General features: G+C 32.5%; 1 protein-coding gene and 1 long non-coding RNA gene across 3 annotated transcripts; both read right to left on the bottom strand.

Moving 5' to 3' along the window:
- Nucleotides 1-1682: 1682 nt before the first annotated feature.
- Nucleotides 1683-7042, bottom strand: LOC137819453 (protein PIN-LIKES 3-like). Of its 2 annotated transcripts, none has more exons than XM_068623307.1 (10): nucleotides 6763-7042; nucleotides 5873-5952; nucleotides 5549-5673; nucleotides 4659-4780; nucleotides 4312-4551; nucleotides 3885-3980; nucleotides 3116-3216; nucleotides 2797-2849; nucleotides 2497-2682; nucleotides 1683-1964 (listed from the first exon to the last, which is right to left on the bottom strand). In XM_068623307.1, exons 1-10 carry the CDS (start codon nucleotides 6895-6897, stop codon nucleotides 1840-1842), a joined length of 1263 nt encoding a protein of 420 aa, XP_068479408.1. In that variant the 5' UTR covers nucleotides 6898-7042; the 3' UTR covers nucleotides 1683-1839. The 2 variants fall into 2 exon arrangements, with proteins under 2 accessions (XP_068479408.1, XP_068479409.1); XM_068623308.1 differs by having other exon boundaries at nucleotides 2501-2682.
- A 1878-nt stretch (nucleotides 7043-8920) lies between these two features.
- LOC137819452 (uncharacterized) lies at nucleotides 8921-14830 on the bottom strand. The gene is made up of 2 exons (XR_011082293.1): nucleotides 14517-14830; nucleotides 8921-9315 (listed from the first exon to the last, which is right to left on the bottom strand). It is a non-coding gene; the product is annotated as an uncharacterized lncRNA (long non-coding RNA).
- Between the last annotated feature and the right edge of the window lie 2906 nt (nucleotides 14831-17736).

Below are 17736 nucleotides of genomic sequence, written 5' to 3'. Positions count from 1 at the left end.
TAGATACTAATTTAAAAATCATTTTATAAATATTTATTAATAATAAAATTTATTTTATATATTAATAATTTTTAGTTTCTAAAATATTATCTAATTTAGTAAATATAATGATTAATTATATTTTATTTTTAAATTTGATTGTCATTTAATTATTTTTTTGTAATGATATATAATTATCCTATCTAATGAAATTAGTGATGAGATTATTTAAATAATAAAAAATATGTTCAATTTCTATGATTTGCTAAATTTATCGGATTAACGATAAGGATAATTTTTTTTATCAGCAAAGAATAAATAAAATTAAAGGGAATACTTCAGGGGTATCCCAACCCATATACAGTAACCAGAAGTGGACTTCCTATATCATCCACAAGTTTATTATTTAATATACCAAAAACCATGTCTTAAATGAGAATTTTCTATTTAAATTATTACAAAAAAAATGATTTTTCTATTTAATATCATTCACATGTTTACTTTAATTTAACTAAAACATACAGTTAATGATGTGAGTTAAGGATAAATATTATTTATTGATATTTTAAGATATTTATGATTTGCTTTACATATATTATTTAATATAATTAATTAACTTTTTTTTAACTGAAATGATTTAATTTTTATCATTTGTCAGAAAAATAATGGTTTATATTTTTTTAAACTCTCTCAGACAAAAAATAAATTTAATGAAATCTATGAAGAATCGAATCGGGCATATACGTAATAAAGAAATCCTCTTTTACCCTTTTTTTTTACCTTTTGCGTTTTGGATTAGAATCACTTTCTATGTTTATGATTTTTTTTTACTTAAAAAAATCGTTTTTTCAACCTTCTAAAACGCAACTTATAATTTTTTTAGCAATAATTAACTTCACCCAAACATACTTTCATTTTTAAACTTTTAATACACACTTTTCTCTAGCAGAGTTTCATTTTGTGTTTAAAAGAAAGTTTAATCTTGTGTAAATACTTATATAGTATTGATAAATTTTAAATAACTGTTACAGAAATTAACAACTTTAATATAAATGACATTTATGATTAAAAAATTGTATAAAACATATTTTTAAAAGAGAAAAATGAAAGAATTTTTTTATAAGTACAAATTAACTTGTGTATAAACTAATCTATAAAATGTTTTGTATAATTTTTTTACTGATTCTTTTTCTTCTATATTAGAAATATTTATAGACAAATTTATAAGAAAAACTTTTAAACTCATGAAAAGTCTATTCAACTGTGCATTTTTTTAATGTTAGAAATTGACGAATAATATGTTTCTATAATATTACTAGAAAATAATTAGTTACTATATTAATTAAATTAAATATTATTTTAGAGACTAAAAAATTATATTATTGATATATAAAGTAATTTTTATTATTGACAAATAGTTTCTAAATTGGTGTCTAATTAGCTATCAATTTATTTAGATTCTAAAGTTGAAGGTTTAGGGTTTAAAATATTGGTAGTTAATTAGATATAGTTTAGAAACTATTTATAAATAATAGAAACTAATTTGATATCAATAATTTTTTTAGTCTCTAAAATAGCCTATAATTTAGTTAATTTAATAACTAATTATTTTTCTTCTAAAGTTGGTTTCTATATAATAAATTTTTTTTGTAGTGTAGGGAAACATATATCATATTGAAGAAAAAATATTGAAGACATTTGTATGTTTTTCATATATTTTTGCATTGTTCAAATCTTTATCCCTCTTTACACTCATAATTTAGCCAAACTATGTTCAATTTTGGCTCCTTATTGCACTTAACAATTAACAATGAAACATGTGTTGTGTGAATCATCAAAACAAACTATATATATAAACAATTATAGTACAAGCCACATAAACAATGTGCACCAAAGAGGAAGCAGAACTGCAGCACAGGAATAAGTTGCTAACATGATAGCTGAGCACTCACACTCACCAACTCCAAACATTTGAGTAATTGTACCTAGAACAATCATAAATTGAACATTTGTTTCAATTAAATGTGTGGATATGTCATAATGTAAAATAAACTATTACATGTGGATGTAAACTAAGTAAAATATATTGAGAATCCAAAGATTTTCAATAAACAAGAAGGAAATGTCATTATTTTAGTTAGGACAATGCTTGTTAATATCAAATTTTAGTGCATGCAATTTGTTAAGTGTTGAAAATGTTAAAATATGAACAAATATGATTATTGTATGGATGTTAAAATTTTTTTATATGAACAAATTTTAGTAAAATATCTTTGAAGCCAAAACAATAGTTTTTGAGCCTGTGATGTCTTGGTGCCATTGGAGTTTGTTTTGCTATAAATCTCAAAGTTATCACATCTTTCAAAATTGTTGGAATTTCACCATCAATTACTTTTGCCCTTTTCTTTAAGAAAAAGTTTACTACACACTCTATAAGACATCTAAGTGAGTTCATTCAATTTATAAAGGATAACACAAAAAGAAAATGCTATTGTTTAAGCATCATAAACAACTTACTCACTACCATCGCAGGTGGAACGACATATTGAAGCAGTAAAACAAATTGATACAATGGATCATGGCGGATCAAGTTGAAATGAACTGCACTTTTGACAATGCATATGCCTATTACCGGCAAGACAACAAATTTAACCACAATGATGCCAACAATAAGTGGAACTTGTTGACCTATTGCTTTTAAACCTGAAAAAACATCCAATTTATGTCCTCACATTTTCAAATATAACAAAACTCAATCTACGAGACAAAAAGAAAAAGTTAAAAATTTAATTTTTCTAATTAATGAATGATTATTACCCTTAACAAGGTTTGCCCCAAGCAGTAAGACCATCGTTGGAACACTTGCATCCCTGAACACCAGGAAGAAGTGAAAATAAATATAATATACAACCAAATAGTTTTTTTTTTAATATATTTTAGTATATTACTCAAACATAGAGAACAAGTTATTACATGATCTCTAAGCATTACATGTTCATGGTCTTGATTGACCAACACCCATGTTGCATGTAGCTGTATTTTTAAATTTATGAAAAAGAGTTACATGAAACATAAATATTGATCAGGATCATGATGCTTGACCATACTATAATTTCTTGTGGTAGAGGTCACTCACCCCAACATGATTAAAGTGTCTTGAACCACATTGAAGATAGCCTTGTCACCAACTAGGAGTTTTCGAAATTGAGGCACAATACCAATTGTCAAACCCAGAATCTACATACACAAAAGTGAAAGGAAGTGAAATTATTTTGAAAAACTAAATATGTTTGATCACATTCCATTGTCAATAAGTGGCACAAGGCTAAGTTGGTTTTGCTTTGTCTAACATTCTCATATCATGAAAACAATGTCTCATTTAAGAACTAAAGTTAAATATTTTCATTGCTATTTAGTGAAGCTTTTTCAAAAGGGGTATTGGTCTACAAACACCTTACAAGAAGTTTGATTCCCATTAAGTAGATCACAAGTTTAAGTTGTGTATGGAAAACGTTGGTATTAGGAAGAGTTTTGCCTAGTTAAGTCTACCCTATTTTGACTCAAGAAATATCAAATTCAAATGAGCCATGGACTAAACAAATTAGAATTTAGGTGATGTAACTTTGTTTTGTAACTAATATATACATTATCCTATACTTTATAAATATCATCTCCTTCAAATGAATTTCTTAAAAAAAAGGATATTTGTAATGGATAAAAATGCTATCAAGATTCTTTTGAACACATTCTTTATTGATAAATAAAGTAAAAAAACTACAAATTATGAGAGTTTCATTTCTTATTTAATGATTCATGCTCAATATTTGATATTTTTCACTTAAATTTTAATCAATAATGATGATAAAGTAACTTTTTTTCTAATAACAACACAATCATGGACTTACTGCTGCTATAGTGGAAGGAGCAATTAGTGTCTTCATCTTTTTTATCTTCTCAGCTAATAGTTTCAACCATTTCATAAACTTTAGCTTTTCTGGTACCTGTAAAAATCTTAAATAAGATCTCTATCACATAAAAAATTTAGGATATGAAATCATGTTATATCACATATCAGTCTTATCATCTTTTTTTATTTTTATTTCACTAAACAAGGCATTTTGCAAATACATTATGTCTACACCACCAATCACTCTTGTTTATTCCATACAATTTAACTCTGATTCAAACAATACAAGTTTTCTTACAAAAAGGTTTTAATTCATTTCATTGTAGTTGAGATTAAATTGATTATATAATTAGAGGACACAAAAATTCATGCAATACAAAAATGTTTACTTAAAGTAGTTATATTATATTAGAAAAGACAATAACCTTTTCTTGTCCATTAGCCACTTTACATTCAAATTTAGGTGGATCTGTACCACCATTAAGCTTTTCTGTATCCTCATTCATGACTAATGCTCCACAAGGGCATTTCAATAGATTTTTTGGGCCAGTTTCTGTTGTAGACTTTGGATTTATGGAGGATTCATCAACTTTGACTGCATCGATCTTAGGAGAATATATACGAACAACGTTAAATGTAAAACACCAAGAATAAGTGTATCCTACCTGAAAAACCAGAATCATGTGAAAAACTTTTAAATCATTCAAACCTCAACTCCATTGTGTGATGTAAATATTTACTAAGTGGTAAAAATCCAAATCTCTTATCATACAGCCATTGACAGAGAAGCATATGCAAGTCCATTTCTATGACAAATAGCTTCATCTCCAAAAGGGTTGTTTTTGTCTTCACAGATAGTTGGAACTATAATTAGAGGAAAACTAGCCAGATTTCCTACAGAAATCAAACACCAAATGGTCATATATACACGTTTATGCATAAATTATCTTTATTTATACCATGGTTGGAATTATTCCACTTAAATCTAATCTAATTATACCTAAAGCAGGATTTAAGTCTAACTTAATATTATATGTATTATATATATTTTAGTTATATATTTAGTTGATGTGAGATTTTCGACACACCTCTTTATACCAAAATATAGTAGGTGATACAATAGACTTAAAAAACTTTAATATACAGGATATACTCTAATTATAAAATAGACTCTAATACCATTTTAAAAAATTATTTTTTAAACCTAACTAAATCTCAAAATCAGATCATGAACATTGATAATATCATATAAAGTAGATTTTAACTAAACTTTAAAATTGACTATATATAATTGAATTAGAACAAATTCAAGAATTAGGATAACAGTAAATTCTTATTGGTGTGTGTGTGGTATGATTTTTCATATTGGATTTTTTTCCGGAACACAAACATTTTGTATGGTTATCTATTCAAAATCTATAAAATTTGAAATATTAAGCACCAATTTAAAATTATTACTAAAATATGATTTATAAGGTATGATTATTTATAGTGAAAAGTTTTATCCTACTAAGGGAGAAGCTTCATGAATATTATAACTACAATAAGAGGTCTAAATATAGGTTACATTTATTCATAACACTCAAATCAACACATCCTTATTTCATCACATTTACACATATCATATGTTACATTTAACATAAAATATTTAAACAAACCTACCTGCAGCACAGCATCCCAACACTAAACCATGCAGATGAGGAGGAACTCTAATTGTTTTGATCATTAACCATCCAGCAAATGTTCCAGTAATGTATGTTACAAGAATACTTAAGGGCATGAACCACCTTCACAACTCAGAAAGCAAATTAAGCATAAACCAATTAATCATACAAAACTTGGAACAATAATGGTGAGAAAAGTCATTTTATTATCTTGAATTGTTGAACTCTTAAACTAGATAAGGATATATATAAAGTATCTTGTTTTATTTTATTAATTTATTACTAATAAAAAAAATAATGATGAGAAAAAGTATAAACTTACAACATAACCATGCTCTTTATGGTTAAGGTATTAGAGATGCCGCTATAGATAAGAGCAGGGGTGAAGACAAAATACACCATCTGTAAAAAATAATAAAGAACAATATAAGAGTCAAAAAAATAATTTATATGAAAAATTTGTTATAATAACTATTTAAAAAATATATATGTATATTGTTTTTATTGATTTATAGTGTAATTTTTTTAATGTTATTACATAAAATTAAACTCCTGATTTTTTTTCCATGGTCACAGATAAAAAATATTTGGATATATTTGGGTAGTGCTCTTCACTCTTACTTACGAAAATTATAAAGAAACATACATTTTCCAATTAGTCATAGTAAAATAAAATTTATTCCATAAACTAATTAATATATATCTATATATAATCCGCATAATGTAAATAATAATTAATTCAATACTAAATAAATATTACAAGGATCAATAAAACAAAAACCCAAAAGGATAAAATATCTATTTTCTGGCATTAAAAATTGTATTTTTTTGGTAAGGATTAAAAATGAATATATGGATTAGTCATGTTTATTTTTCATTGAGTATATATTAATTACAAATAAAATATGTTCTACAGACCTTGAACTTCTGTCAAAATTATTTTGTTAATGATGGTAACATACCAAAGCAAGGATGTTGTGCTTATTTGAAATGAAGAAAATTATGGTTTGATTAAGTGTTAACCACAAGAGAAAAATACATGTAGATACTAACTAGTAAATTGGAAATAAATAAATAAAAAATCAACAAAATAAAAGAGGAAGGAGTGAAATAAGCTCTAGAAAAATATAGGATCATTATTTATTTTGCATAAAATTTTGTTAAAAAAGATATCACTGTTAAAATTATGAAACCCAAAAAAATTATACTTACAGCATTAATGTGCTTTGTGGCATTTTCTCTGAGTATATTAAATCGATGATGTGCAAGCAATGCCCCAAGAACAGTGATCAACAAAAGTTTCATAATTGATGTAAATGCAACAAAGAAAAGCATCCAGAAATCCATATTGTGGAAGAAAAGAAAAATAATTTCTTCAACTTATTATGCAAATTCTAACACTTTCTAATATTCACATCTGAAGCAAGTATCAAATAAACACAATATTCATCTTGCTCTAAGCTGAATATAATTATTTTCTTAATGTCAATACAATGGCTGCTGAGTGATAAATTGGGCTATTTAAATTTAGAATATTTCCAAAATATTATAAAAAAATATTTTGTGTTTTTATAATCTAAGAGCATTAAACTATTAAAAAGGGCAATATTATAAATATTTTATTTTCAGAAGATGCCCATTGCTATTTATTATTTTAATTACTTGGAGTTATAGAGCCATTTAAAGCCAAATTTAAGTTGACTAAGAAAATTGTATTGTCTCTTCAATTACATGGACACTATACTAATAATAAATTAGTATAATAAAAAAATACAGATTTTTTGTATAAGCTATTGTCTATACGTGCACAAATGGGACAACCATGAATTATTGGTGAATAAATGTTTCACAGAAAGGTGAATAAATTCTGTGTCCATTCCATTAATAAGATTATTTCATGAAAGTAACATGAGATTTTAATAAATAATTAAAAATTAAAATTGGTCTATAGTGAAGAGAATGATGTCAAACGATTCGACGTGCTTTGGCAAAGTATATATATGACAATAATTTTGTTAAATATGGTTTAATTATGGAAAATTCTTTCTACTATATCAAATTTATGCATATAATCAAAATAACGAAATGTTCATGGGAAATGATAACTTTTTGAAAAGGTGTTGATAAAAAAAATACTTAAAAAACATTTTTTTAATATATTTCTGGATTTAAATTTTCATAATATATTTTTTAATTTTAAATTTTTTTATTCGTCAGATTTTGTGTTCCAAATTTGAATTTTCAGAACACGAATTTTGGAAAAAAATTTCTGAAATGCATTTTTAGATTTTGTGTTATGAATTTGAATTTCTGAAACACCATTTTGAATTCTGGAAATTTTTTTCTGGAATGCATTTTTTTAATTATGTGTTCCAAATTTAATTTTTTGGAATGTATTATTTGCCTTTTGAATTTTTTTTCTAAAACAAGATTTTGACCCTCGAATTATATTTTTAAAATTTTGAATTTTGAAATTCAGAATAAAGGATAAATTTGAAAATTTTAGGGTGCAAGTTTAAATTGATATGGTGCAGGAAAAACTTATCCTAGATCAAAGGGAAGTGGGTTGAGTATAGATACAGGGAAGAGTGTTTTTTCCTGCACCGTCAAAGTTCTTTTTCACCCCATCGAATAAGTAAAATGACTAAATTCCTCATCTAATTTGGTCTCTTTCCAAAATATATTCTTGAAATGTTATTCTGAAAAAATACATTTCAAAATGTATTATATACATTACAAAAAATTTATTTCGGAAATCATTTCCAGAAAATGCTTTCTGATTCAATAAAGCTAATATGAAAGTGATTTAAAAAAGGGTAAAATCATCTTTTCAGTTATTGATGAGGTTTAGGAAGAACTTTTATGGGGGTGTAGGAAGAAACACCCTACATGGAGTTGCAAATGAAAATTTGAATTCTTTTTAGTTCAACAAAACAACCAATTGCTTCATTTTCTTTTCAAGTCTTCATTTTTCCTCTCATTAACAACCTAATTTCCTTTTCCTTCTCTTGTAATCTTCCATGTGAATAGAGAGAAAAAAATCATTCATGAATATTTCATTAAATGATATATTAATTTACATTATTTAGATTATTAGTAAATAAAGATATCCTATAACTTAATATTCATATTAATATCATATAAATAGTATTACATTCCTAATAACTATCATCTCATACTAAATCACATCATTAAATGAATCACAATTCACAAATTTATGATAGTTAATAACATATTAACGTATTAAACAATTAACATAAATCAAACATTTGAAACATATAATATAACATTAATTATAATTATACTACATTTTAAATTATTTACATACAATTAAACAAGTATAATATGGTATTAAAAACAAGAGAATATCATTTGAGTAAAGAGTTATTGCTTGACTGATATATCCAATTGAAACAAAGCTTACATACAATACAATGATCTTCTAGCTACAAGAGGATGTTTGAGCAAAAGACTCTTCACTTTTATAAAATCGAAAGTCTTATTCTTAATCTCTATTTCACTTGAGTAATCTATATTACTCGAACTCTATATAGGAACCAACCAACATAATAGAAAAGATAAAAAAAAACAATATTTTTAACTAACATATGAGTTTACTACAAATATTAAATCAAGTTAAAACTACATTCACCTAGAGAACTATTGAAGTTTTCGTCTTCCTCCTTCGGTCGAGCAGGTTGTTGGGGCTGGGATCCTTCTCACCTTCGACTCTCAGTCTCAGGTGAACACCGAATGGGGGGGTACCTGCAAAAAAAAAATATTGAAACAATTATGAATTCCATTGAGTTTCCCTTACTTGATCAAACAACCCAAAATTCAGTTATTTCAACTACATTAAAATGATTTTTCAAATTGGCACTCCGACGCTCAAGTCAGTAAAGCGGGTGATCAGCACTCGGGTAGGTGCACAATAATAAATGACGTACCTTGTTCCTTGGAATGTGTACTATTTATATTATTATAATGGGCTTACCTCATTGGGCCTGATTAGTGGAATGGGTCACACTTAGGGTTGTATTACCTAATCCTTAATGATGGTTTAGCTTCACTAACCTTGGTTTGAGCGTTAATGGTTGTACGTGTCGGTCGGTCGGGCCGCCCGTGGTGTCTCGGCCAGCTTGGTCAGACAGACTGGGACACGTCAGCGTGTGTCTCGGTCATCTTGGGTAGGGAGACCAAGACACGTCATGATGTCGGTCGGCCATACCGGTACAGTTGCCCCCCAGGCTCGAGTATGGGTTCATCCGATGAGTCTTGAATGGTAGGTATCGGTCGGCCTTCCTTCGGTGTGAGACTATTGGGCTTCCCGAGGTGTGATGTGATCTTCAGCGGCGTGACGTGACGTGCATTAATGAGGGGTTTTTCGGGCGGGAAACGTTGTGGACCGTTGGATCTAGGAGATCTAACGGTTGAGATTGATCCGATGTTTTGAATTCTGAGGTCCTTAGGCCCTATAAATAGTGGTCCCAACAGTGCCGAGACGTTGTGCTTTTTCTTTGTGAATTGTTTAATAGCCGAGCAATCTCTCGTCCTAGCTCTGAGAATCGAGTAATATCTCGCCCTCTTCATTAGACTCAGTCTCGTCTTTTTTCACAAGGTTAGTTATGTCGACCTTGTCTCGGCCTACGTCCTCTTCTTCTGGTCACCCTTCCTCTCCTCTCGGTCGCCCATCTCTTCCCCCTTGGACCTTCTTTTTCTTTTTCTTCTTCTTCATCTACCACTGACTCCTTGTTAATCAGGGTGGTCGAGGCGCCACCTCAGGTAGAGGTAGTCAGGGGGGACGATCCGGCCAATGCGGTTGACCGGTCGGACTCTCCCCCGACGGCCATTCCTCTCGTGGACCTTAGCTGGGTGGACCCTAAGGTGGTTGAGATCTCGTCCACCTATAAGACCGAGGTGTTTGTGACCAAGTTTTTGGCCAAGCACCCGATTCTAAAGGCGGGCGGACATTCTCACTACTTTAGCGTTTTGCCTTGTGAGCCCATCGAGAGTGTGTGTGCTTGGGGCGATCGGATACCGGTCCCCCCTTCTTCTACATGTACACTTGTCTTTTCTCGGACCTACATGTCTCTCTCCCCTTTGACAAATTCACAATGGGCGTCCTTCAGACGCTCAACGTAGCTCCCACCCAGATCCATCCAAACACCTGGGTGTCCCTCCAGGCCTTTCGCCTGTTGTGCGATGTTATGCGCCTTCATCCCACTCCCTTTTTTTTCTTTCTTACTATACCTCTCACCCCGCCAAACCTACCTCTTGGCACTCCTTGGTCGGTCGGTCGGGGTGTGTGTTATTTGACTCCTTTATTGTCTCTAATAAGAGATTCAAGGAGAGGTTTGTAAAAGTTATCGTTCGGCTAGAGGCGACGACCTTCTTTTTTGACAAGGCTAGTCGGTCTCGGTTCCCCCTGTATTGGATTGCCAAGCCTCGAGATTTTAAGGTGTGGCCGAGGCCGATGGAAAGTGACGATGAGATGGAGATTCTCTCCCTCTTCGATGCACTTTCGAGGAAGCTTCCATGCAGGAGGTTGATCGGTGCTTATGTCGAGACGGCGCAATGGGCGGCCGTTAGGGGTATGAGTTTTTGTATTTTGCTTTGTCGGTCGGTATTTTGTTCTCGTCTTTTAACAATTGTGGTTTTTTTATTTTGCAGCAAATATGGTTCAAGATAAACTAGCCGACGCTAGCGTGCTGGACAAGTATCGGCAAAGGGCGACCAAGAGGAAGGGGCGTCAAAGCATCGACATCCTTCCTTCCACAAAGGGCTCGGATGCCCGTGCTAACAAGGGCTCAGTCGACCCTTCCCACAAGTTCAAGAAGAGGTCGAGGGATGGTGGTAATATTGCCACTACCACCCAATCCCCCGGCTCCCTAACGACACCTCCACCTCGTCGGGAGACGGTCGAGGTGGACTCGCCCCCACCCAGGCACGTGGAGCAGGCGACTCCTCCTCCAAAGACCGACCGGGTGATGGAGGTCTCAATGTCGCCCCTTCGCCTTCTAGGAGGTGACTTGTAGCTCACGCGAAGGGTTCGTGTGGCCCTTCCCGAGGACAGTCTGGAGGTCATCCGAGGCGTGCCTTCGGCGGATTTGCTAAGGGGCGACCTGGAGATGCTCACTCGGTCGTTCGTCATGGTCCAGTTGGGCACCCAAGAAAGGGAGCGCCATGCCGAAGAAATCTCTCGGTTGGAACATGAGGTGGGCGAGGGTGCCGAGCGTCTAAGGCAAGCTCTAGCTGCTAACTCCGATTTCTCGGAGAAGATAGCTCGGGAGGCAGTTGAGAGGGAGTTGGCCCAACAAGAGACCGTTGAGGCTAGCCGTCGGTTGGAGGGGATGAAGGTCGAGATGGTCAGGGTGGTGGCCGAGAATGCCAATCTGAAGAAGATGGTCGAGGAGAGAGATGAGAACTCTCGTCCTCGACCGATGAATTAGCCACCCTCCAGGCTGCCAAAGACGAGGCCAAGGCTGAGCTTGATCGCAACTTTGAGGAGATCGAGGAGTTGCTCAGGCAAAGCTTTCTTCGGGTTGTGCGCCAAGCCCACGTGCTCTATGGGGGACCGTCGACCTCTGGTGCCTTTGACCTCGACCATGAGGTGTATCAGGGTCGACTGATGCCCAGTGCCAAGGCGAGCACTTTGATAGCGCAAGAGGCTGGACAGACCGAAGGCGAAGAGGGCGAAGGTCATGAAGATAACCAAGATTAGATTTGCCTTCGGCCGGGCTGTGGCCTTATTTTGTCCTTTCTCTCTCCTCCGAGACCGAGGTGTGGCCTCCCCCTTTGTTATATTAAATGTATCACCCTTTATTTCATCATTTGTACCGTTGGTCTTTTTTGTTTCTAAGAAAATTTTGCACAAGTTAAAAAGTCGGTATTTACTTGTTTGGGCGATCGGCCGCTAATACGAAGATTGTAAAAGTGTAACTCGTTGTCGACCATTGTTTATGATTGTTTTAATCGAACAAATTTAATTGGCTGTCGGCCATTAATTGTGATTGTGTAAATCGAACAAATTGAATGGGCGGTCGACCATTATTGTGATTGCTTTAATTCAACGTGTTGAATGGACGATCGACCATTAATTGTGATTGCTTAATCGAACAAGTTAAATGGTCGATCGACCATTAATTGTGGTTGCTTATTTGTGCCAAGTTATAGTGTTAACTTGGGTGTCTCGGTCGATCTCGGCAGGGTATGCCGGTTAAGGGTTCATCCAGACCGAGCCGAGTGAGAGGTGTTGGCAGGGTATATTGTTTAAGGCTTCGTCCAAACTAAACCTAGTCGGTCGGTCTTGGCAGGGTATGCCGGTTAAGGCTTCATCCATACCGAGCCGAGTGAGAGGTGTTGGCCGGGTATGTTGTTTAAGGCTTCGTCCAAACTAAACCTAGTCGGTCGATCTTGGTAGGGTATGCCGGTTAAGGCTTCATCCAGACCGAGCCAAGTGAAAGGTTTTGGCAGGGTATGTCGTTTAAGGCTTTGTCCATACCAAACCTAGTTGATCAGTCTCGGTAGGGTATGTCGGTTAAGGCTTTATCCAGACCGAGCCGAGTGTGAGGTGTTGGCAAGGTATGTCGTTTAAGGTTTCGTCCAGACCAAACCTAGTTGATCGGTCTCGATAGGGTATGCTGATTAAGGCTTCATTCAAACCAAGTCGAGGAGTTGCAGGAGAACAATGCTAGTATTTTGATGAAAACGCCTCGTCAAAACCTCCCTGGTCGGGTGAGGAAAGAATGAGTGACTTTATTTAATTCAGCTATAATAAAACTTGAGGTGCGTGGCTTTCCACGTCCTCGGTACAATTTTGCCCGAAAGCCACTCTAAGTGATAAGCTCCCCCCTTTGCGACTTCTCGAACTCGGAAAGGTCCCTACCAGTTGGACGAGAACTTTCCTTCATTTTTCCTCGCATCGCTGTGCATCCTCCAGACGAGGTCGCCATTCTGAAAGCTCCTCGACCGGACTTTTGTGTTGTATCGCCTTGACGTCTGGATCTTGTAGGCGGTCTCCCGAATCCTGCTTTTGTCACAAAACTCGCTTACCAAATTGAGGTTGACTACTACGCTTTCCTCGTTTAGGGTGAGGTCGAACATCTGCCTTCGTATGGTGGGCTCGCCCACTTCGACCGGGATCATGACCTCAGCCCCATATGTCAGACTGTAGGGTGTTTCCTGGGTGGTAGTCTGGGGGTGCATTTGTACGTCTAGAGTACTTCTATCAGTTCTTCGGTCCATCGGCCTTTTGCCTTGCCCATACACTTTTTCAGCTCATTGAGTATGACCTTGTTGGCAGACTCGGCCTGCCCGTTGGTTTGCGGGTGTTCTACCGAGGCCGTAACAGACTTGATGTCCAGGTCATCATAGAAGGACTGCAGGCCTCAGTCAATAAAGTATCGGCCATTATTAGTTATTATCGTGTGCAGGATGTCGAATCGGCAAAAAATGCTCCTCCATACGAAATTTTGCACATTTTTGGCCGAGATGGATGCAAGGGGTTCGCCAATGATCCATTTGGTAAAGTAGTTGACTCACACCAGGAGGAATTTGGTATGTCCTTTTCCTGTCGCAAAGGGACCGATAATGTCCATCCCCCAAATGTCAAACGGCCATAGGGAGTTAATATCGTCCAGCTCTTCCGGCCTTGTGAGGTGGAGAGGGTCAAACTCCTAGCACTTGGCACATTTCTTCACGCACTCGGCACAGTCACCCAAAGCAAGGATGTTGTGCTTATTTTAAATGAAGAAAATTATGGTTTGATTAAGTGTTAACCACAAGAGAAAAATACATGTAGATACTAATTAGTAAATTGGAAATAAATAAAAAAAAATCAACAAAATAAAAGAGGAAGGAGTGAAATAAGCTCTAGAAAAATATAGGATCATTATTTATTTTGCATAAAATTTTGTTAAGAAAGATATCACTGTTAAAATTATGAAACCCAAAAAAATTATACTTACAGCATTAATGTGCTTTGTGGCATTTTCTCTGAGTATATTAAATCGATGATGTGCAAGCAATGCCCCAAGAACAGTGATCAACAAAAGTTTCATAATTGATGTAAATGCAACAAAGAAAAGCATCCAGAAATCCATATTGTGGAAGAAAAGAAAAATAATTTCTTCAACTTATTATGCAAATTCTAACACTTTCTAATATTCACATCTGAAGCAAGTATCAAATAAACACAATATTCATCTTGCTCTAAGCTGAATATAATTATTTTCTTAATGTCAATACAATGGCTGCTGAGTGATAAATTGGGCTATTTAAATTTAGAATATTTCCAAAATATTATAAAAAAATATTTTTTGTGTTTTTATAATCTAAGAGCATTAAACTATTAAAAAGGGCAATATTACAGTATTTTCAGAAGATGCCCATTGCTATTTATTATTTTAATTACTTGGAGTTATAGAGCCATTTAAAGCCAAATTTAAGTTGACTAAGAAAATAGTATTGTCTCTTCAATTACATGGACACTATACTAATAATAAATTAGTATAATAAAAAAATACAGAATTTTTTGTATAAGCTATTGTCTATACGTGCACAATGGGACAACCATGGATTATTGGTGAATAAATGTTTCACAGAAATGCTATAGGATCACTCTTATATGTTTTTATAATACTTTTATTAATTATTGGATAAAATTCTGTGTCCATTAATAGGATTATTTCATGAAAGTAACATGAGATTTCAATAAATAATTTTAAAAATTAAAATTGGTCTATAGTGAAGAGAATGATGTTGAACGATTCGACATGCTTTGGCAAAGTATATATAAATATGGTTTAATTATGGCAAATTCTTTCTACGATATCAATTTTATGCATACAATCTGTAATCAAAATAATGAAGATATAAAAAATAACCAAATGATAAAAATAACTTAAATGAAAGGAGGTGTAGATAAAAAATACTTAACATTTTTTTTCTGAATATATTTCCATAACATATTTTTTAATTCTAAATTTTTTTATCGAGAATGCATTTTCAGTTTCTGTGTTCCCAATTTGAATTTTCAGAATACATTATTGAATTTTGGAAATTTTTTTCTGCGATGCATTTTCAGATTTTGTGTTCGAAATTTGAATTTCCAAAACACATTCTTGAATGCATTTTTAGATTATGTGTTTCGAATTTTCTTTTTTAAATGTATTTTTTGTCTTTTGAATTTTTTTTTCCAAAACAAGATTTTGACTTTCAAATTATATTTTTTAAATTTTGAATTTTAAAATTCAAAATAAAAGATAATTTTAGAAATTTCAAAAATTATATGATGCAGGTTAAAATTGATATGGTGTCAGAAGAACTTATCCTAAATCAAACGGCAGTTGGTTGAGTATATATACAAGGAGGAGTGTTTCTTCCCGCACCCAGACAAAGTTCTTTTTACACCCCCATCAAATAGATAAAATGATCAAATTTTCCATCTAATTTGGTCTCATTCCAAAAAGTTCTTTCCAAAATATATTCTAGAAAAGTTATTCTAAAAAATAGGTTCCAAAATGTATTATACACATTACAGAACTTTATTTCGGAAATCATTTCCAGAAAATGCTTTCTGGAAATTCCAAAAAACGTTTTCCATAGTACATTTATAAATTCTGAAAAGGGGTGTTCAGAAAGATTCCAAAAAAGCTAATATGAAAGTGATTTAAGAAAAGGGTAAAATCATGTTTTCGGTTATTGATGAGGTGTAGGCAGAACTTTTATTGGGTGTAGGAAGAAACACCCTACATTGAGTTGCAAATGAAAATTTGAATTTTTTTATTTCAACAAAACAACCAATTGCTTCATTTTCTTTTCAAGTCTTCATTTTTCCTCTCAATAACCACCTAATTTCCTTTTTCTTCTCTTGTAATCTTCCATTTAGAGGCTAACTAAAAGAAATTGCATAACATTAATTTTCACTGTTCTTTTGGGTAAACTTTTTTCTCCAATATCCTCTCTTCAATTTCTATTTCTTATTGAAACATGCATGGCTTGGAGCTTGTTGGGTATAGCAAATTTTGAGTTTGAGCTGTGTTTGGTGATTATAACTGAAATATTTGAGGGTTAATTCTCCTTGCACCAGACCTATTATGACCTACAGCCAACACTACAAAGAAAATGTTTGTTTTACCCTTATTTTTTCAGATATTTATATCTGTAATATAAATATGACAGTTTTGAATATACAAATCCAGAACTGAGATGTATCTTCTGGATATGACAATCCACAACACAGTAATATCTTCCGAATGCTAAAATTCGAAAAGTTTTTTTTCATTCCAGATGCGAAAATCCAAAATTTTTGACAAGGGCAATATGGAATTTAAAAAGAAATTATGGGTGCAGATAAAAAATGATCTGGTGCAGGGAGAATTAGTCATATTTGAGGTGTTCAAGGAATCCTTTTTTTTCAAGTTCTATTTTCCTTAAAGTAGAAGAAAAACTAAGACAAGGGAGGTTAAATTTATTTAAAATTCCAAATTTTTCTATAAGTAGTAATTTGTTTTTGTATTGAACTAATATCCTTCCAGGGAGAATTAGTCATATTTGAGGTGTTCAAGGAATCCTTTTTTTTCAAGTTCTATTTTCCTTAAAGTAGAAGAAAAACTAAGACAAGGGAGGTTAAATTTATTTAAAATTCCAAATTTTTCTATAAGTAGTAATTTGTTTTTGTATTGAACTAATATCCTTCCATGTGAATAGAGAAAAAAAATCATTCATCAATATTTCATTAAATGATATATTAATTTACATTATTTAGATTATTAGTAAATAAAGATATCCTATAACTTAATATTCATATTAATGTTATATAAATAGTATTATCTTCATAATAACTACCATCTCACACTAAATCACGTCATTAAGTGAATCACATTTAACAAATTTATGATAACTATAATCAAACATTTGAAACATATAATATAACATTAATTATGATTATATTACCTTTTAAATTATTTACATACAATTAAACAAGTAAAATACGTGTTAAAAATAAGAGAATATCATTTGAATAAGGACTTATTGCTTGAGTGATATATCCAATTGAAACAAAACTTACATACAATGATCTTCTAACTACAATAGGAATGATATTTGAGCAAAAGACTCCTCACTTTTATAAAATCGAAAGTCTTATTCTTAATCTCTATTTCACATGAGTGATCTACATCACTC

This window comes from Phaseolus vulgaris, chromosome 10, assembly GCF_000499845.2.
Source record: "Phaseolus vulgaris cultivar G19833 chromosome 10, P. vulgaris v2.0, whole genome shotgun sequence".
NCBI lineage: Eukaryota > Viridiplantae > Streptophyta > Magnoliopsida > Fabales > Fabaceae > Phaseolus > Phaseolus vulgaris.
This window is presented reverse-complemented; position numbering and strand designations above follow the sequence as displayed.